General features: G+C 45.3%; 1 protein-coding gene across 7 annotated transcripts in view; it reads left to right on the top strand.

Moving 5' to 3' along the window:
- The window catches only part of LOC146178643 (muscle calcium channel subunit alpha-1-like), a 240,850-nt gene that overhangs the window by 179,842 nt on the left and 39,838 nt on the right, over window positions 1–21,170 (top strand). For 6 of the 7 annotated variants that reach the window (XM_084578446.1, XM_084578443.1, XM_084578441.1 and 3 more), the window contains exons 31-36: window positions 279–362; window positions 10,556–10,678; window positions 12,331–12,396; window positions 14,931–15,025; window positions 18,395–18,554; window positions 20,067–20,194. In XM_084578446.1, the coding sequence (XP_084434572.1) occupies window positions 279–362; window positions 10,556–10,678; window positions 12,331–12,396; window positions 14,931–15,025; window positions 18,395–18,554; window positions 20,067–20,194 (656 nt within the window). The remainder of the gene's footprint in view (window positions 1–278; window positions 363–10,555; window positions 10,679–12,330; window positions 12,397–14,930; window positions 15,026–18,394; window positions 18,555–20,066; window positions 20,195–21,170) is intronic. The other variant, XM_084578444.1, reaches the window with a different exon arrangement.

Raw genomic sequence — 21,170 nt, 5'->3', positions numbered from 1 at the left:
TTACCTCCACAAAAATTTTAAGCTTCGGAATCGAGTTATGTGACGACCCTGCTACATCGATCAAAACCGAACCCGCTGGCCTGCAAGCATTTCACCGACTCCGCACATAGAACAAGTGGTCCCCTGAGCTACCCTGCCAGGTAGAAATGGAGATAAAGTTCGGTACTTTTTTGCCTAAATGTCAAGAATAAATTGTTTAATAATTTATACAACGAGCTTGCTGCTTTCAAATCACAGGTCTTTAGCCATTCTTCCCTCTCTCTCCTTTTGCTGTGCAGAACTACTTCGGCGACGCGTGGAACGTGTTCGACTTCATCATCGTGCTGGGCAGCTTCATCGACATATTCTACTCCGAAGTAAACGTGAGCGATCTTCGGCTCCAATCTGCCCTCTAGGAAATCCCCGTGTGGCCCTGTTGCTAAGCAGCGCATCATTCGCTCTCTCTCTCTCTTTCTCTATGTCACTCTCTCAACGTGTGCGTGTGTTCCACCCGCCTTTTTCCCACTGGCCCCGAAAACTACTACAAGTAGCGGGATTTCTTAGAGCGCAGACAGATTGCCAGCAGGGCAGGAATTTCCAAAGAACGACCGATCGTCTCGATCCCTCACACTGGACAAGCCGCGGCACTTTGAATGTCGCCGACTCCTCGGAAGCGCTCGTCGAACGGCAGCCGATCGTTATTCATCTCGAGGGCGCAGCATTCCTTTCGCGACTTTTAAAATGCCACTAAGGGCCCCATATATTTGTTTCTTCCAAGAATCGATTCTGTCTCACCTCTTTCTGACTACGTTGACCATCATCATTATCATCGTGGTTATTTATTAACCCTCAAAGGGGTTTATTAAGTTATAGTACTACGTAGGTGAGCGGGGGAGGGGGCGGAAGTATACAGAAGTGTCAACGGTCAACTTGGTGAAGACAGCTGTTGAGGAAGAGAATATACATTAATCGCAGAAAAAGTTGTCTGGTTTAAAAAGTAACTTTTTTAACACTTGGCTGAAGCGTAAAACTGAGGAGGGCTCCACTACTAACGGTCACCTTCGGGAATAGAGTAGCCGTCTAGGCTTGTCTTAGGTGTTCCCTCCACTACGACCGCTGTTTCAACATCCCACTAGTTTGCCCGCGGAAACAATCATGGGTGACTGCACCTGAGTTTTTTCCGACATTCTTGGTCTCATAATAACTCCGCTTTTTTTTTTTTTTTCAGTGGGAACATGATTCAACTGAAAAATAAGGGAAACGCTTTTCAGCAAAGTCGAATTTTGAAGAAGCCATTGCATTATGAGGCGGTCATTGGATTATGCTAGAATGAGTAGCAATCAAAGAAAGACGCAGAACAAAAAGATAGGAACGTTGAAAACCAGACTTTGTTTTGTGTTTTCCGCTCCTCTCATCTTTCATCCCATGTTTCTTGCGTTATTTCTATAGGTGCATACTAACATGTCCAGATTTCGCTTCTCTTGCTTTCAGTGAGCTTAGTTGTTTTTTTCTTTATCGGCAAGACGTGTTATCCTGATCGATAAATACCAACTCTGATTTGTCGTGAGCATCCTTTCTAGGTAAATGTTGGTTTCCTGGCAACAGCCACAGAATTCTAATAGAATTAGCTGGGAAAATGGCTCCTATTTAGTCAGGGACCTGGAACGGATGTTCGTGGAGTCTGCACTATCACGCGCGTTTATTGCAATCACAGAAGTCGTAATTTTGATGCCAGGAAAAATCTGATCATGGCATGTGCGCTCACTTATGCGTGTTTCGTGGCGACCGAATTTCGAAGTGAGAAAAATTCGAGCTTTACTCCGGCGGTATACGTGAAGGGGATGCACACTCAAACTTTGCTTTCCTCAAGCATTGTTTTTAGCGGGTATGTATCCAGAGCTTTATATTATAACCATAAATTCACTCAGGACGTTTGGGAGTCCGATCCGTTTAGAGCTGACATTAAATCATTAAGCATTAAAACTGCGAGTAGAAAACAGACTATCGAGATTTATATTTATATTGCGCAAAGTCGTTGCTGAACTGCTCTAGTTGCCTGACATAGCATTACTGTGCTGGTACCTTGCTTTATATGTAGGATGAAGCTGTAACCACCCTTTGTATTGTCAGTGTTGCTGCTATGCTGAAAGCTTTAGTTGTGTTTAGGGCTTTCGCACACATACTGGCTGAGCTCGGTGTAGAGCTTGCTGCGCAATCGCGATGACCGCGGTTGCTCTGCGCTCTTGTTGCGGGTGGCGTGTGCCTGCAGTCGACAGCTGACGCTGGCACCAGCTCTCCTTCGCTGAAACGACCTGTCGCAAGACCATTTCTGCAAGCGAGGCGATTGGTCCGGGCCGCCAGTATTTCGCTCTCTGGGGCCCTGCGGATACCTTGCCACATTACAAAACGCAGTGTACAACCAAGGTGTCAGCAGAGACGTTTCGCTGTGACAAGATGCTGGAGGTACTAAACCGATGCGGCACGGCACTTTGAGCTTATGGAGGCTCCGCCTGCTTACGGCACGAAAGACAATGCCCTCTTTTAAGGAGCGCTAAAGGAAGGCTAAGGTCAGTCCAGACTCGCTTTAGGTAACCTTTAAGAATCGTCTAATACCTGCTTGTTACGTGAGGGACTTGCTTTGCAGCGAATGGCGTGATTTTATTATACCAGTGGACTCTACCCGGTTCTGGTATGTCATTCATATGAGAGAAACTAACTGAGCGAAAATGTTGCCAACTCCGCTCTTCACGAAGTTTTCCTGTTCTTGTTAGGCGCTGTTCACGGAAACTGCAGTCCAGCGTTTACATGCGACCGCTCCGAAAAGAAGAGTCTTTGGTATCAACTTCCAGTCAAAGCAATTAATGCAGCAAAAGCTTGAACACACACGTGTGATCCTACGTTTATACAACTTTCGTATTCTGTGTTTCTGGTGGTCCAGAGTAGACCCAGTGATTACACTCCAATATTGCGGTGCTGTTTAGTGATATCCGCTCACTATACTAGAGAGTCTGGTTCGAAGGAGCATTGCATTATGGAGGTCTGGTTTGCGGTCACTCGTTACAGGCGATGGCTGCTACGTTGAACACAGTAACGGGAGTTTTGATAGAACGGTAATCAGAAAACGTTTATTAATCACCTCGTTTCTCACGATGTCGATGCGAACAGCATCCAAACTCCCCGAGCGGGTCCATCGGAGCAACTCGTGGCAAAGGCAGCAGACATGTATCGCTTTAACCTTATAAACTTCGCTATGTTTGCCCGTAACTACAGCAGAAGCAGCCTCTGAGGGGGAGCAGAGCGGAGAGTGGACTATACATTTTTAAAGAGCTGCTTAGATCATCTTTCTTCGAGGAAATGAGGCATTTTAGTTTACTTGAATCCGCAGTGGATAAAATCTTCCTGTTATCAGCGATGGACTCCCCCTGAGCAGTCATATCCAGCCGCGCGTTTACGTTAAAGGAAAAAGCTGGCGGATGGTCAGCCACCTTTCATACTGACAACATTTTCTGATCAGCGAAAGGCCTCAAACGTGTATTTTCGAGAAGAAAAAAACGCGCTTTTCCCATCGGGCGCACTACTGCAGAAAACGACTTCACGTGTTTTTTCTTTGTACCGTCGGCTCTACACTGACACATTATCAGTTCTTTCGTATGGTTGCCCGCTATTGCGCCTTGTAATAGGCGTCCGCTGTCATGTGCAAAAAAAATAGGTCGCTGCCGATGTCGTCGTTGAAAGTAAGGTATACTTGAAATGAACTTGAAGAAGATCGTACCGCTCTCAAGACTGCCTCATTGTTTCTGCTTCGGCACGTGTCTCATTTAACGATGCATTTGAGGTTTGACTGGTTGATAGTCTTTCCTTGTCGTCTAAGAAGGCAGACAATCGCATCTTATGAACACCGCGACGAGAAGGAAAACATTGTGTGAGCCAGCCGCAGGTGATATCCATTCCGTCAGGAAAGCAATGCCGTGGTCTACAATTGGCCATGACTATAAACATCGCTCCGTCAATACCAGAAAGGCAAACGTTGTCTGTTCACAACTGAGGAGTTTGCGACACAAAGTCCACCGCGTGCCTCTCTGGTTGTGTCGTATGAGGCGGCGTTTCCGATGGTAATTGGTTTAACTGTAGCAACATCATTTTGACTATACAAAAGTTACCTCGAAAATGGGATTAATTAGCTTCAGTTGTTTGTTGTCACATTGTCAGGCAAAAAGGAAAAAAAAAAAGCGCGCTTGTATCATCAGTGCCTCATGTTTAATAATCAACAAATACTTTCGTGAGGTGCCGCATTAGGCTAATTTAGTCACTAGAGCAGATATACGTGTGTTTATCTTACCGTAGCATCCGGCATCAATGCCTGCTTCGCGCTCAGTGGCTTCAATTGATTAGCCGCTGCCAAGGAAGAAAAAAAAAGTCTTTTGCAATTCGTGCCCTACAGCTGCTAGAAAACGCGCTGGCAATCATTTAGTTTGCACCTGTAGGGCCGACTTCGGTCGACCTTAGTGTGCACGCTTCAGTAGACGCACCTTTTGTATTTTGTTTTTCTCTTTAGGAAAACAGCCTTACTGCTTGCTTATAGTGTGACTTTGTAGGAGCTCGCGTGCTGTGTGCCTCATCTCTTTGTGTCTATTAGTCTGGTTTCTAGATGGAGTGCTTTAAGTGTAAGGTCTCTCTTACCGTCGCCAGACCTGTTAACGTAGCACGGCCCCGTTGTGGAGTTGCAACCACACCGTGTGCTCATCAAGTAGGTTCTCCTTGTTTTCTTTCCTTCCACCCCAACCGAGTGCTGCAGGTTCTAACCGTACGCGCTTCTTTTTTTTTTAATTTTTATTTTTGACGCCACGTTCTCGTTTCCTCGCTTTCGGCGGAGTTAGTGTCTCTTATCTTCTCCCGATGGAAAGATAGTTAAACGTAGATGCGCGATATTGCTTTTCATAGCATCCAAGCTAGGTGGAAAAGCTACGATACACTGGCAGCGCTTTAAGTAACGGCTAAAACCAGTAGAGCTCAATATGGTTTGCCAAAAATTATCTCTTTAATGACTCAGACGTTTGTTAGGAGTAGATCGGCTGCACCCAGTCCTATCTAAAGATATCAGCAAAGTACTCACTATGTCGAAGAGCACCAGAAGGTTTTTTTTATTGTATCTTCAAGGTAAAAAAACTGTCTTTTAAAACTACCTTTTTTGGGCACAGAAGCCGCACACATGAGAGTCGAAGGCAGACTAAGAGAGTGTCAGCAATAGTCAAGTTCTTAATGGTTAAGTTGTACGCCCTTCTGTGCAACGTGTGGATGCTTTGTAGCCAACCGATCGGATTCGGCCAGTAGGACTGCGCGTAAAAAGTGACGAAACAACGTGAAGTTCTGGATAATTCACGGATTGGGCTTCATCGACCTAGATAGTCAGCTAAATCGTGATTGGCGCTCAGAGCATCGAGACGACGTTACTTTCCCAGCGTAAATTGATCAACGATCTAGCCGCTGACAATTTTCTCGTCAACCAGATCTTACGAAATTTTCTGAGATCTGTTGCTCCTTCTCAGTTGAATGTGAAGTTGTTTACTGGAGGGACAGCGCAAACTTACTGCCCGCAAGGAATTATGTATATATAGGCTATTCCGGGCAAATAACGCAGGGCCTTTATGGCAGAAACGCAGAATTTGGCAGCAATTATTATGATAGCGCTTTCATCCTTAGCACAACTGCAACATTTTTCAGTAGCTTTCCTTTTCGGTCGCATAAGTGGCAATAGTAAAGTTACTACAATAAAAAAGAAAATAATTTAGTTCTTCTCATGAGATGAAGAATATTAAATTTCTCTTTACAGTAAGTAATCTATCAACGCACTTTGTGTCAGGCAGTAATTTAATTTCAGGCAAAAATAATAGCTACCTTGTGGCTTTTAATAAGCACAGCCGTTTAAAAATTTGGCTTTGTCTTTGGAATTCGGAAGTTTTGGCCACCGCGCCAGTTAGGCGGGGCAAAATATTTGACGCCGACATTGAAGTTTCATTTCTTGTGTGATGTGAACTAAGAAACCTTGATGACGTAAGGAAGGTGCCACCAGCGTACTTCTTACTGCATAAAAATTAAAGAGCTAACTCAAAACCCTTTGCGTTTGAACCTATTGTGTTAATTATTTATGATTTATTAATGTGCGAAATGTCTCAGGCATGGGATATTAGTTAAGGAATCGGCTTAGTTATCTGACAACTTTGGTTAAGGATTAATTCCTAATGCATTTCACTAACATTTATTGATTTTGCTGATTATAATGACTAACATGATGAATGTTTTGAAATGAAATCAGTCAGACTCCGACCTTGATGCTCAACCTTTGAAGAAGACTTTCGGCAGCGGAAACAAGCCTGCTGGTATATGGTTAAGTTCAGGGCCTAATAATGGATTAGCATGGGTCCCAGCGACGCCGTATGGACGCGGCTACGCCTTGGTAGAAACTTCCTAGTTGAACAGAAATGCCTCCTGGCCTGGAACTCGCACCGAGGACCAGCAACGCTTCGGAGCAGTCGTTTCATCAAATACGTCAACCAGGAAGACTGCGATCTGCGCCATACAGGATGGCGCTCACCTCGTGATTGTGTTCCTATTACTAACACCATTGTCGACAGGCTTCTAGAAACACGGTCATGTTGTATGCGTCACCCTGATTGGCCCAGGCCGTCCTTGTTTTCGCAGTGCTGCAAATAGTTTTGTGAGGCGAAGTATAGCAGATGGCGATCGGTCATCGGTAATGAATAATGCGTAAATGCTGACTTAGCTCTAATGAAAAATTGTTATGTTATTTGCCATTTATTGTTTAGAATAACTATTCCTTATTCCTTTTGTTAGAATACCCTAAATAGATTGGGCAGACTCTGTTGCCGCTCCGGTTGTCGGTCAATTGACCATCAACTTATCTTTTGCTAGCTCCCCTGATGAGACTAGGCCATATGCTCTGCCGGGAGGCGCAGTGGTAACTGCACTCGACTACTGTTCTCAAGAACGCGGGATCGAATCCCGACCTCGGCGGCAGCTTTTCAATGGAGGCTGAAAGAAAGACGCCTGTGTGCTGTGTAATGTCAGTGCACGTTACAGAATTCCAGGTGGTCGAAATTTCCGGAGTCCTCCACTACGGCGTCCCTCATAGCCTGAGTCGCTTTAGAACGTCAAACCCCATAATCCAAACCAAACCAAACAAGACTAGGTCATATAAATGGCAGTTCTGTGTCCCAGCCCTGAGCAAGGATTATATTTCTTCAACTGCGAAGTTTCGAAAAGGCGTGTATAGGTTTTCTTTGAAGACAATGCTCTAATACACACTGGATATTCACATTTGAATGAAGGTCTGCTCCACTTCCATCGATTACCCTGAATACTTTAGAATAACTAACAATAATCTAACCTTGTGAACCTCTGAAGAAGAAGAAGCGCTTAAAAACGACTCCTACGGAAATACACAAATAAGGCGAACCTAGGCAGGCTAACTAGATCATAATCGCAGCGCAAATTAATGAAGTACATATGAAAATATGTTGTTCAGAGGATGCTTATGACTGTAAGGTGTCGCATTCGAGTATTAGTTCGCGGCGCTGATTGCAGTGTATTGAGACAAAGCTTCTGACAGCTTGCAAGTTCCTGACTAAAAATACCCCTTGGTAGAAATTCCGCTAGAGCAAAGGGACCATAACTGCATAAGCATCGCACCGAAGGCTGGATTCCTAATTTGCTTCTAATTTTGCTTCGCGATTTGATTTACCCTATCTAATAAAGATAATCTGGCAAGCTCTTCCGGGCAAATGGCAGTTTTTTGGTTCTCGACTTAAGCTGCTTCTCTATAAATGTGTACGCAGACCGTGGCCACATTGAAGGCTAACTACTGCATTATTTCGTATAACCATCAGCATTCAGTAGTATAATCTGGAGAAAGACCCGGAACAAATATTTTTAATAAATGTAAAAGCAAGATTCAAATTAATCTTATGCTGACAGCTGATAGTTCACCACCGTTAACCGCTTAACCATGCTGAAACTGCAACAGTTCGTCGTTCAAGCTATACTCACGCATTAAAGGATTTGTTGATTGTTAATGTCATCAATGGTTTGCGTGGCTCATCAGGTCTTTCTCTGCTTCCTCATCCGCAGCATGCAAAACACGCTTCGAGCTACCACCTCTGTGTGTGTGCTTTGCCAACGTCGCTGTGCGTGTAACTAAAGTCACCCCTTCCCCCGCGCAGTTGTAGCCACACAAAGGCGTCCCTGCGCCCGAGTGGCCGGGATGAATTTTAGCTGGACGGTACTTGCGTAACACTTTGTTCGGCAAGTAGTTGTTCGGCATTTGTGTTAGCTATTATAAGCGGGTGAGGTAAATGTGCGAATTGTGACCGGTAGAACGACATGTAGATTATGGGTTTTCGAAAGACCAGGACGTGTACATCGCAAACGTTTGAATGCAGCTTTGCATATAAGAGCCATAAAATGGTATTAATTTATATATTTGTGAAAATATAAGCTATTTGAGCAGCCTTTCTTTCGTATTAAATATCAGCGTCCAGAGAAGAAAGAAATAACGTGGAAATTTGTTCTTATTTTGCATCATAATTTGCTAGAGTTTTCTTTGTTTTTTAGAAAAAATGGCTGGTTATGGATAAGCTGCGCCTCAGAGCAGCTGGGGACAAGCATATTCAATTTTTCTATGCCTATTTAATAGTGCATTTTTAAATTATTAATCGTAGGTTTGCAGGATTATCTGTCACAGCTTGCAAACAACCTCAGGGCGCGTTCTAATGTTTTGTTGCCTGTGCGCGTCTACGCACCTTGGTGTACTTATGATGGCCAAGTTAGCAATAAGATGAAATCGTAATTAAAGATTTCGATTTTTCATTTATTAGTCACTGGGGCCATCGATCAGCGCGAAAGTTAAATATTACTGTCGACGATCGTCGGAACAAATTTAACTCGGCGTTCGCGACCGTCTGCTTGTAATTTGAGCCTGAAGCTTTGCAGTAAATAATATAACTTGGCTTCTACTCGCGTCAGTATTATTCAAATAGCCAAACCTTTCGTCAAGCAGATCCTGCGTCTAATTTCCAAGCGTTGATTTCGCTAAAGCTTGTTGTTAGATAAATTAATTCTTACATGCTCTAAGGCCACAGCACGAATATGTTTAGCACGGATTTCTCGCTTGGTGTAATACAAGAAGCCCGATATACTTGTACTGCTCTTATGACGCACAATCTTTCTGAACTAGTTTAGTTAATGGCTTCTTGTATTATACCAGGTGGGAAGACCGCTATGAACGAGGAATGAATTTTTGCATGCTTTCTTATGCACTATTATGAGCGCAGTGACAACCACGTTGCTCGAAGAGGTCGCTTGAGCGTCGCAGACTAATGTACGGGGATGACTCATTTGCTTAGTTCTTCACAGCATGCAGTGCTGAGCTTGTGCTGTTGTTACTGAAATTTTAATTTAATTTCAGCTTGAGGTACAGTTTGGTCAGGGTCGTGGAACTGTTGTCGAACGAGTGCAAGAGACTTAAACGTTTAGATCGATGCCTGGCCCGATCACGTCATGTGACACGGCGAAGCGACCTCTTCGTGGCACTGGTTTTGACCGTGCCAGCAAGATGTCTTCTAGCGCGTGCTACGAGGAGCTGCCAGCGCCACGCTTGAAGGGATATTCGGAAAATTAAAACCACTCTGGTCCTTATTACCATGAGCCGTCCCCATCCCGACGCAGATAAGTTTGTTCTGAGCTTCCGCCTTTATGGCGTGTGTTATACTCGAATTATTCCGGGGTATAGAAAATTCAACGAAAAGACGGGTACCAGTACAGAAAGGATGCGGGCAGGTAGCTAGCGCGTGTTATAGATCTGATATAACACAGCCATTTTCATCTTCCTGCCTTAATTGCAGCATCGCTGTAGCATAAGGTGCATGCAATAATAGAGCCTGAATTGTAGAAACTTATACTGTTAGACAGTACAATTGCAAACAATACAGTCGTGTACAATTACGATGGAAGGCATACAAGCGAAAACCAAGAGACAGCCTAAAAGTCGCATACAATTATAAGGTTACAGCAGAATACAATTATATGAAATAAAAATACAAAACGTGTATATATACATTCCCGGATAGAGGGAAATATGAGGATCTTCATTTCTTCAATAATAGACGGGACACTTTCGGTAAGAAGCTACAGGTTGCCCCCGGATTAAAAAAAAAAGAAAAATATCATTCGTATTTTCTTCTTCACCTACAATGAGAAAACGGAGGTATATCCTTCCTTTTTCAGGAAGGATATACCTGAAAAAGAGGAAGACTATTGAAATCATTGTATTATTTAACAGCTAGATGACATTTATTAGAGCTTGGATGACATCTAGGTGCCGAAGGCCAGCGTCTATGGGTGTTTCAAAAAGCCAGTAGTGTTGGCCCTTCAACGCTCTTGGCGCTCTTGGCTCCGAGTAGTGCGCGGCTGGAGACAGCGCTCAGCGCGGCTTTTTTGGCACGGTGCCGAGCCTAACGCCGCTCCGTGTTGTTCGCCGCGTTCCATTGCCCCTTCCTCCCAGCCGGGAACCAACATCATCAGCATCAACTTCTTCCGACTGTTCCGCGTCATGCGCCTCGTCAAGCTTCTCAGCAAAGGCGAAGGCATCCGAACCTTGCTCTGGACCTTCATCAAGTCCTTCCAGGTGCGTCTTCCCCTTTTCCCCCATGTGAACCACTCACGACACGAGGGATGAGTGATAAGCAAGGAAGTTGAGAAATCGTGTAGTCCCGCTGGGCTTCAAGGAGTTAGGTTTGGTTAATGTGTTGTTTCCTAAGAAATAACTGCGTGACATATAGTAAGCACTGAAATTTCACGTAAACGTAGGGAGAGCGACATGCTCGTGCATACCTGTCTCTTTGTGTCCGTGCGAAAATTCCGGTTGATCCTATATTACGCCAATATGTCAACTGGTCCAGTCTTTTTCCTTTGGGAAGCACATGACACGATTGTGTCCTAGTAACCCATGGAATAAAAAAAAAAGCCTGGGAGAAAATTTCGATTATATTTAAGGCGAACGCCTTATAAGGTAAAAAAAAAACAAGAAAAACTTACGATGGGTGAAGCGAGGCTGTGACGTCGCCGCCCAGAGGCCAATCAGCAAGAGGTGCCAAATTGAGAGTCTCGGCCTGCGTGACATCACAGCTCAGAAATGGTTCAGAACATTAGAATTTGTGGCAAATTTATTCGACAGCTTGATGTAATCTAAAGAAAATAATTAGGCTGAAAATAAAATTCAGTTACTTTAATAATGTCGAATTCAAATTAGGTTCTTGCGGACTGCAAGACTGGCTCCCTTTTCCCAGGCCACAACAGTTCGTCGTTTGAAGATGAATAAGTGTTGGTGTTGCTATTGTGCGATGCACGCACTATTTGTGATAATGATAAATATGAAAAACTCGTAGAATATAACGAACATATATGCAACAACAACTAACATGATGCGACATTCATGCTGTCGCCTTCATAGCACCGAATGAGTCAAGTTTCCGCAGTAAGCTTTTTAATAGGGCTGTTGACCAGAAGGATATTATTAGCGTAAACATATGGCTGACAGACAATTGGTTTGAAAGTAGAAAAACCAGTCACATGCCAGTAACGGGAACACACGACGTAGTTATTGTGCATACTGTGCTTTTGTAACTGGACTATGCCGATGCCCGTACAATTTTGAGTGAATTATATACCTGTAATATAACTTGCAGTGCTCACCAGCGGTGCCCTCGTGCATAGCGGGAGGCACAGAATCACCACTTTTATCGTAAGCGCCTCGTGGAACTTGAGCAAACTTTTAGGGCGGCAACTGTGTGACAACAAACTTATGGTATCTGTGTTATCGAGACTTCCAGAAATGAGGCTCCCCTTCATTTAAGCTGCCGGGCAGACAAAGACGCGGTAATAAGGGGCTCGTTATGACATCACCATTGTCAAAGCCGACTGTAAGCGAAACCAAGAAAACCATAGCGGATGCTTCCGCTGCGGTAGCTGAATTATTGGAATACTGCATGCGTTCTATGAAGGTCGCGGATTCAGATCTTACAGGAGTCGCGTCGTTATTTTCCCCCTAATTTGCGAAAATGATCTCTGACCGAATAATTCTTTATTGATCCATGCTTCGATTCCACTACACTTTTATGAGAAATCTTTGGTCTCATGACTTCAAACCCCAGCTGCTAATTCCTAAATTACCGGGAATGTCTTTTTTTTGCAATTCAGCGTTGAATGCTATCACATCAAATAAATCCTAAAACCACTATATGCACATTCACTCATTTCATTTCATCGTTTTCTGTGCAGGCCCTTCCTTACGTCGCCCTTCTCATTGTGATGCTGTTCTTCATCTATGCAGTTATTGGAATGCAGGTAAGCGGAGCGGATCGCTGTCGCATATTTCTTGGTAAGGTGGTAAAAATGGATATCCTAGTTTTTCCGCGTCGACAAAAAATTGCCGAGGTTTAACTATCTCTGATATAAGTGTTTCAAACGCGTTAGCTCCGGCTGCAGCCCTAGTCGCTGCTCCCGCTTCTAGGCTCCCTTCCCAGGCTGGTTAGCTTCTAGGCAGCGAGTCAATCTGGGTTCTCGTTAGTCGATAGTCTCGGTAGCCTGTTTGGCACGGCTACAGTCTCTATCTCTAGCGAGGTGGCGTGTATGCATGACGTACTTACGTAGCTTAAAATAAGGAATGGCGCAGATGGAACTTCATGAAGACAACGATGTTCAATGTTCAGCGCGAGTGTTTAATAAAAACGTTGTTTTCTCTGAAGCACGATTTGTGCTGCAGTTTTACATGAGGCGCGATCGGCTGCCACGATAGAGCCACGTTAGCGATAGCGTGCCTGGGTGCGACGATTAAGATGACTATACGAGATGAAACGGTGCGGCGCACGAGTAGGTGGTGCCATCTGTGGAATGCATGAAATACTAAGGGTCGGAATGACGTGGAGCTTACCCTTTACACATCTGCTCATCACATTCAGACTTAAGAAGACTGTACAGCCCTCAGTACCAACTCCAAGCGCAAGCTTAGTGCCTTGATAGACTTCATGTCGGAGTCTGGTGCCCTCAACCTCACTTAACCCACCCCCTTCCCCTCTAGGCCTCAGGTCATCCTCATGAATAAAGGTTTATGAGTGAATGAATGAACGGAGCTTGTCAATGAGCGCAGTGAAGCGAACACTCTAATAGCGCAGAAGAGACAAGAACACTACAGACAAAAGCGAACGTGTCGTCCTGTACTATTGGTTGTCTCTTCTGCAGTGTTTCTGTGGCCACTTCCTGGTAAGAAGTGTGTACTGGATAATGTGCGCCCATCAGTGGTTTTTGGATCATTGTTAACTCTCGGAGAAGAGAGCAAGAGTATCCCTTCCCTTTCTCTCCATCATTTACAGCGCTTTTGGTTTTCAGTGTCGTGCTTCCTGCGGATTGAAAGTGTGGGTCTGATACGCATGATGCAAGTTGGAATGCTTGCAATGCCCACGACGCAAAAATGCACCACTCGTACTTTGTTATCATTCCTTTTAGGAATGCATGCAGAAGACTTCGAGTCCCTTTGAAGGACAAGCTGCGCCGTATTTCTGTACGCCGAGAGTTCGCGTAGGGGAAAATAGGATGAAAGACCCAAGGTAGAGGTGGTCCTTTCCAATCATTTCCCTATCTAAATGGGGAAGAATGGCTCATGCGGTTTATGCGTGAACTTCGAGGCCAGACGTGCCCAAACGTGGCCCCCCACACAATGTTTCGGTACCATAAAAAGCGGGTAACTTTTCTGCAGGTTAAGCTATTAGTCGTCTGAGTGGCGTGTTTTGCATGTTACCGCGCAACATGCACAGTGCAGCGCTCAGCTCCAGGCTGCATTTCCTGCAAGGGAGGATCTTTTCATGACTTTCATCATCTGAACGCTTCTGAGGGAATCTGTGCGCCCTACTGCGCTTTGTATGTGCTCCGACAGTCAGTAAAGGATAGGAGCGCTTAGTTTACGAAGCCGTGTGATCTCAATAGGGCAGGAAATTGATGCAGCCGGCTGTCTACGCAGAAAACCAAATATTAGGTGGCATTCTTGTGTCGTGTGCACATCAGATGTGAAGAAACGCTGATCTGCTATAGAGCGCGCAGCAGTTGCTCACTTCGAACACGTTGCCGTTATATGGAGTACTGCTTTGATGCTCTAGTATTCTTGCTGACAAATAATAATTTTCAGGCACCTGTCACTAGTTTCGTTTTCATGCGGTAGCATTTATGCTGTCATCCAGAGATAACCCCACTTTCTGTGCCAGGAAATTTGAATTAATCGATATTTGTGACGTAATCAAGTTCAGGCGACATCAAGAAACTAATCACATGCTGGCACCTAGTTTATAAATGGACGCAAAACTTTAGGATTAATACGGATGAGTGGGTGAAATAAGGTGGGTTTTAAGCCAGATTGGTATAACCCGTCAATAGTTATCCGAAAATGAGGATAAGATGGATATGTAGGATGGAATAACGTGAAAGGAAATTTTGGACTAGTATAGTCCGTAAAGGTGATACAACGCAAACTCCTAGAACACTCAAGAGGAAGCTGGACTTATTCATGGTCATTAAAAAGTTGGAACCACCTTGAACCGAAGCTTTCCAGGGAACGGTGGCCAGTTAGAAGCGAGATTTGCTGGTGATCCGTGCACGCTTTGCCGTTTGGGACGCATGCAAAAAAATAATTATGTAGCCGCAACTTAATTACAAATAGTCGTTAAAATAATCCCGAATGCTACCACATTACTTCTTTAAGGAAGTGCTTAGGTAAGCCGCCAAGTTTCTTGCCGATGTGCATCTCAAGAATAGCCTTTGGCTTGCCGTCAGCGCCGCCCGCATTGCTCTTGCTTACGTGCACTTTTTTGGTCTTTTACTCTCACTCGCAGCTTTTTGGAAAAATTGGTTTGGAGAATGAAGACAGCGCCATCGATCGCAACAACAACTTCCAGACATTTCCGCAGGCTGTGCTGGTCTTGTTCAGGTGAGAAAAATACGGGGTGAGGTCCCAGGTCGCATGGATGTCATCAGAGAGTTCGAAATGCAGACTGGTGCTCAGGCAGCACAAATAATCGGCCGGGAGTACAATGACAATTCCTTGCCCTACATAGGACCTGTACATTGGCCACACGCAGCAATAATGGGCCGATGGTTTGCGTTGACTGAGAGCTAGGCATGGCGAGCAAACATTTTTAAAGGGAAGAGTGCGACAAGGAACACTCGCAGAGCGCAGCCCCGCGCAAATTGCCAGCTCAATATTGGTGCTATGATGGCAACGCACTGGTCTTATGTTGGGCCGGACGTTTCCAGCACAGTACCAATTTGGGGCCAACGGATTGTGCTGCTTGGCGCGTGCCACTAGCACAGCTTCTACGATAAAGCTCTGGGTAGCATTCTTGAGGCAACAATTGCGAGGGTAAGGAAAAAATTGTGTACACTTTTCGCGGCATTGTTTGTTTAAACATAGGCCTGTCTACAACGGGTGCACGATTTTTCCACACCGCTCATTTCAGTGCACTTGGTTTATGGGGCCATATGTGTGCATGTTTCCTCCAAGAAGGAGCTTTTCGGTCGCTTGTGAAGTTCATTTCGTTCAAAGAAGAGCCTCCCCGGAGCTCTTATTTGCTGGACAATAGACCTCTTTGCCGAGCACCCTTGCGAGACCTAAAGAGATGAAAGTCGGAGTGCTCAAGCTCATGACTGTAGGTAGAGTGCCCCAGTAAAACAAAGCCTGTGATATATATAATCCCATTTTATATCTTTCCTTCAGAAAAATCGGATCACTGCACTTTGCTCCTTCTTGGAGCAAACCGGTTTGGGGAGACGAATTCTATAGATCGTAAAAGCAGGCTAGGAAATAGCGGGTCGAGAGAAACCTGCGCACGCCTGCCCATGCGCCTGGTGGCAGCCTTCTTATTGGAGGCAGTACGCCAGCTTGTGTCAAGACAAACCAAGTGCACTCAAGTCGCTTGAGATGATGCTGAAGAACGAGATGTACACTATATACTTACATGCGAGTCAACCTACTCCAAACTAAACAAGTGCACCCGCCGCGGCGGCTAAGTATACGGCGCACGACTGCTGAACTCAAGGATGCGGGATCGAATCGTGGCAGTAGCGGCGGCTTTTGGGCGGAATCGCAGGTGGCCGAAATTACTTCCGAGCACTCTACTATAGCGTCTCATAGCCCGAGTCGCTTAGGGATGTTAAGCCTCATTACTATAAACCTAAACCAAAGAAGCTTAGACAATTTTTATTACTGTCTGAAATCTGAAGAGATAAAACATCCTCTTTTTGACACAAAACTTGACCGTAAAACCAACTGAAGGGCGAGTATAAATACGCATTGTGTTTTGGCATTTCTGCGTATTTCTTGCGCCCAAAAGTATAGGGAGTGCTCTGCAGAGGTGCTGCACGTGAAAGAAATGTTGTTTTTAAAGCAAAAGTCTCAGTTAATGATTCATGAGCAGCGACACCTCGCGCTGTCGCCAGAAATATTGTCCAAAAAATGATACATTGGTCAAACAGGACTGCGATGCCATTACATCGGAAACTAATCAGCAACCGGTGCTGCATTAGGAAGCGTCTTTGCCCTGCGTGACGGGACAGGTAAAATTATGATGATGCTTAAACTTTACCTCAATTGTAGACGTTAAGTGTACCTTGAGCCCTAGAGAGTAAACCTTAAGGGCAGGCTATAGCGCGGGTTAAGTTTCCCCCCATACAAAGATAAATGCTGATAGGTTAACGGTGGAACCGCAAAGGGAGCCATTAACGCTGTTTCATCACAGACCTAATGGCGGAGCTTAAGCGTCCTGCCTGTTTTTCCCGACCGCCGTCTTGGCGGTGGCGGCGTTTCGGCGGAATGAGCTCTATACCGTCTCGTGCAAATATTTCGGGTTGACACTAAATTTTTCGGTTAGCTTACTGAAAGCGGGAGAAGAGTATCCATCAGTGTGCGCCAGATTAAAGTCTGGCCATTTGCCGAGTACATTGGAGTAGGGATGAACGCAGCGAAATCCACTCCTCCCGTAAGAGCGAGTGCTCGCCCTGGCCTGAAAGGGAGCTCGACTCGAATTCTCTGTCAGTCAAAATCCTACACTACCCACATTCCCCTCCAACCTCCCATAACCATATCATTATACCTACTTCCCCTCCAACCTCCCATAACCCTATGCTTATACCTACTTCCCCTTTCTCTACAACCTACCCCTTCCGCTACGTCCGAGGGGAGATACGTGGGGTCTCCCCGGGAGCGCTCCCCCGGCTGTGGGTCGCTGAGTAGCATTCCCACCTTTCATTCACTAACTTCCAATCAAACCGAATGGACCTTTTCATTTATATCTCCAATTCCGGAATTTTCTCTACCCGCGATACATTAGTGGTGCGAGAGGAGTCTGTCTTTGAACTCCATCTTATCTTATATTATAGAGGGGGAGGCCCACGATACATTAGTGGTGCGGGAGGAGTCTGTATTTGGACTCCATCTTACCTTATTTTATTGAGGTGGTACCTACGATACATTAGTGGTGCGGAGAGCCTACTTCAATTAAACTCAACTGCACTCTATTATTAAGGTGGTGCGGGCGGAGTCTGTCTTTAGACTCCATTTTACCTTATGTTATTGAGGTGAAGAAAAAATGGCGTTAATTTGGATCAGCTAGGAAGCAAATCAGGGCCATCGAATTGAGAGAGGAGCATACCCTGCACATGCTAATAATGCTCATTGGTCCAAGCAGAATAACAGTGGACCTGCGAACGCGTATTCCCATCAGAAGTTGTGGTAGTCCGGGATAGTTAAAACAAAAAAATGAAAACACTTAACATATCCTCAACATCTTAGAATTACTACATGTAGGTGTTTAGTCTTTTTTTTTTATTCGGCTCATTTATAAAAAAAATCAGCTGAGACATTCAGACGCGCCTCTGTGTACGTAAGAGAAAGAGCGCTCACGGAGTGTGCGTAGTTCGGCAATGACCGATTAGCATGCTTCCTCCTGTGGCGTACCACCACGCAATCAGTAGAGGGATGCCCTCTGCAGTCTTTCTGTTTCTCCGAGGAGCCCTTCCTCTTCCTCCTCCTCTGATAATACCCGCTTCAGCACTAGGCCATATGTCGTGGTAATATAATCAAGACATACTGTTGAAGTACGCAAGTCATTCCGAATGCAGAACGCAATTTGGACTGGCCAGGCAGCGAAATCGTATGACATCACCCGGAATCTAGCGCTATGAACAGATGTGAGTGGCTTTCGTTTCACTACTGCTATCGGGTGCGGCCACGACTAGCAGGGTATATGTTGGCACACAGTCCGCGAACACACCGGCAGAACCTCCTCCCCGATTGACGCAGGTCGGCGACCGGCGAGTCGTGGCAGGAGATCATGCTGTCGTGCCTGAACACGGAGGACGTTCGCTGCGACAAGCTCTCCGAAGAAGGCGACCAGGCACCCTGCGGTAGCGATGTGGCGCTCATCTACTTCATCTCCTTCTACATCCTCTGCTCCTTCCTGGTGAGCAAGTCTCCTGTTTCCGCGGACACGCACTATCTGTATGCAGGCGGACAGACTGCATAACTGATCGTTCCCGCTGCACATTGCCACGTGAAGAGACTCTTCAGGATTTTTCACTCTAATAAATGATTTTCACTTTGAGAAAATGTGATCTTCCCAGCCGTTGGCATCCAAAAAGGGGCAGGCGACATTAACCTGACCAACTGTCGAGGCATATTTAATTAGCTGTTCGCTGCCAAGCTGGAAGTTGCGAAATGAAATCGCGGTCCCAAAAATAAACAGGAGCATGCTAAGCGACGTAAAGTAGCTGACATTAACCCGTTGCTACATGGGCGTGTCTCGCACATCTGAAATACTGCTTTGGAGCTCGATTTGAATCTGCGCACTAGTTGCAAGGAGAGACCAGAGCATTGCACGGTCCTCAATTTGAGGTCTAGGCCCAATACATTGCCTCTCTAGTGGGCCGAATCCCAAATTTCGACAGCTGTTTTGGTTCACACTTTTGCCATCATTTTAATCCAACCTGTGTTATCTTGATCAAGCCTGTCTGTACTACCTCGAAGCTATTCTCCTCACAGCGCCGGTAACTGTTCCACCGCGATACAGCAGCAAAGTGGAGTCGCGGTAAGACAAGAGCGCCAAGGAAGCTCTATTATTGCAACAAAAGCGGGGAAATGTCCTGCCAGACGTGATATTTTGCCCAGTTAATAGCAACTACTGCTACATACAAACGGAGAATGAGATTTCACAATGAGCTGATAGGCACAACTGCCGCCACATTGAGACCTACTTGCTACTAATAGCACGCAGCGCGTGGCATCTGTTGCACTTGTGCCGAATTTTAATTTTATGATTATGATAAATTACCTTCCACATCTACGAATCATAAAGCCAAATAACACACTTCGCAAATATTTACCAGGGCAACTTTTCGAGGGCCATGATATTTGTGTGTTACGCAAAACTGGCGCACTCAATCAGTTCCATGCTCTGAACAATTCTTGTGTCTTACTCATGCGAGGGTATGGTTACAAGGCGGGGAGAGTAAAATGTGGCAACCAGCGTCCGCACTCATGTTTCTGCCATTATTACTTAAGGGTTCCTATTCAGCCTTGCTGATATCATTAGCTCTTTTGGTTGGCTATGCCAGTGCTACTGCAAGTCATTATGTTAACAACTGAAGTGATAAGCTCTTAACTGCTGCGTTCGTGCTATCTGACAATTGTTAACGGACATTGTGATCCATTTTTATGGTTGGGGCCGTAATAACTATTGCCATGCCAGGCCGTCGTCTGTAGACTTCAGTTGCTAGGAGTGGCAGTGGGTGCATAATTCTTCTGATGTAAAAAATAGCGCAAAAAACACAAGGACAGAAAGGGCGACGCAGACAAGCGCTTGTCTGCGTCGCCCTGTCTGTCCTTGTGTTTTTTGCGCTATTTTTTACATCATAAACGTTCACCAACTCGCCCAGGTTTCTGCGTTACTTAAGCATAATTCTTCTTCCCTGCGCAGATCATCAACCTTTTTGTTGCTGTCATTATGGATAACTTCGACTACCTGACCCGCGATTGGTCGATTCTGGGACCTCACCACTTGGATGAGTTCGTTCGCCTATGGTCAGAGTACGACCCGGATGCCAAGTAAGCACATTTATTTATTAACTACGTGACATGTAAGGTGGTTGCTTAGCGACGACGTCGCTTGTTCCTTTGCACAGAGGGGAAATAACTGCAGTAGAAATGGCGACGCATTGCAGAAACAAAAATACAACCGCAATGCATAATACGCAACAGGGAGAACGGTAGGCTTGAAAATCAATATGCAGAAGACTAAGGTAATGTTCAACAGCCTCGGAAAGGAACAGCAGTTTACGTTAGGTGGCAAAGTACTGGAAGTAGTCGGCCAATATATCTACTTGGGACAGGTAGTAACCGCAGATCCGGACCATGAAAAGGAAATAACAAGAAGAATAAGATTGGGATGGAGTGCATTTGGCAAACACTCGCAGATTATGACTAGCAGCTTACCGGTATCGCTCAAGAGGAAAGTATACAACAGTTGCATCTTGCCTGTACTCACCTATGGGGCTGAAACGTGGAGGCTAACCAAGAGAGTTCTACTTAAGTTGAGGAAAACTCAGAGGGCTATGGAACGAAAAATGGTAGGGGTAACATTAATAGATAGGAAGCGTGCAGAGTGGGTCAGAGAAATAACTCAGGTTACCGACATTCTAGTGGAAATTAAGAAGAAGAAATGGGCATGGGCAGGACATGTAGTGCGAAGAGAGGATAACCGATGGTCGCTGAGGGTAACAAACTGGATTCCAAGGGAAGGAAAGCGTAGCAGGGGCGGCAGAAAGTTAGGTGGGCGGATGAGGTTAAGAAGCTCGCAGGGGTCAAGTGGATGCAGCTAGCACAGAACCGGGTTAAGTGGAGAAATATGGGAGAGGCCTTCGCCCTATAGTGGGTATAGTCAGGATGATGATGATGATGTACTGTGTAGAAACAGATAAACAAACAAACGAGTAAATAAATAAATCTGCGAGTCAAGCTGAAGGCTTGTTTGCGATAGGAGTTGAAACCGACGATACGTGTAGCTCCAATTGTATGTCGTTCG

This window comes from Amblyomma maculatum, chromosome 9 (assembly GCF_055883805.1).
Source record: "Amblyomma maculatum isolate TAMU_Amacu chromosome 9, ASM5588380v1, whole genome shotgun sequence".
Taxonomy (NCBI): Eukaryota; Metazoa; Arthropoda; class Arachnida; order Ixodida; family Ixodidae; genus Amblyomma; species Amblyomma maculatum.
This window is presented reverse-complemented; position numbering and strand designations above follow the sequence as displayed.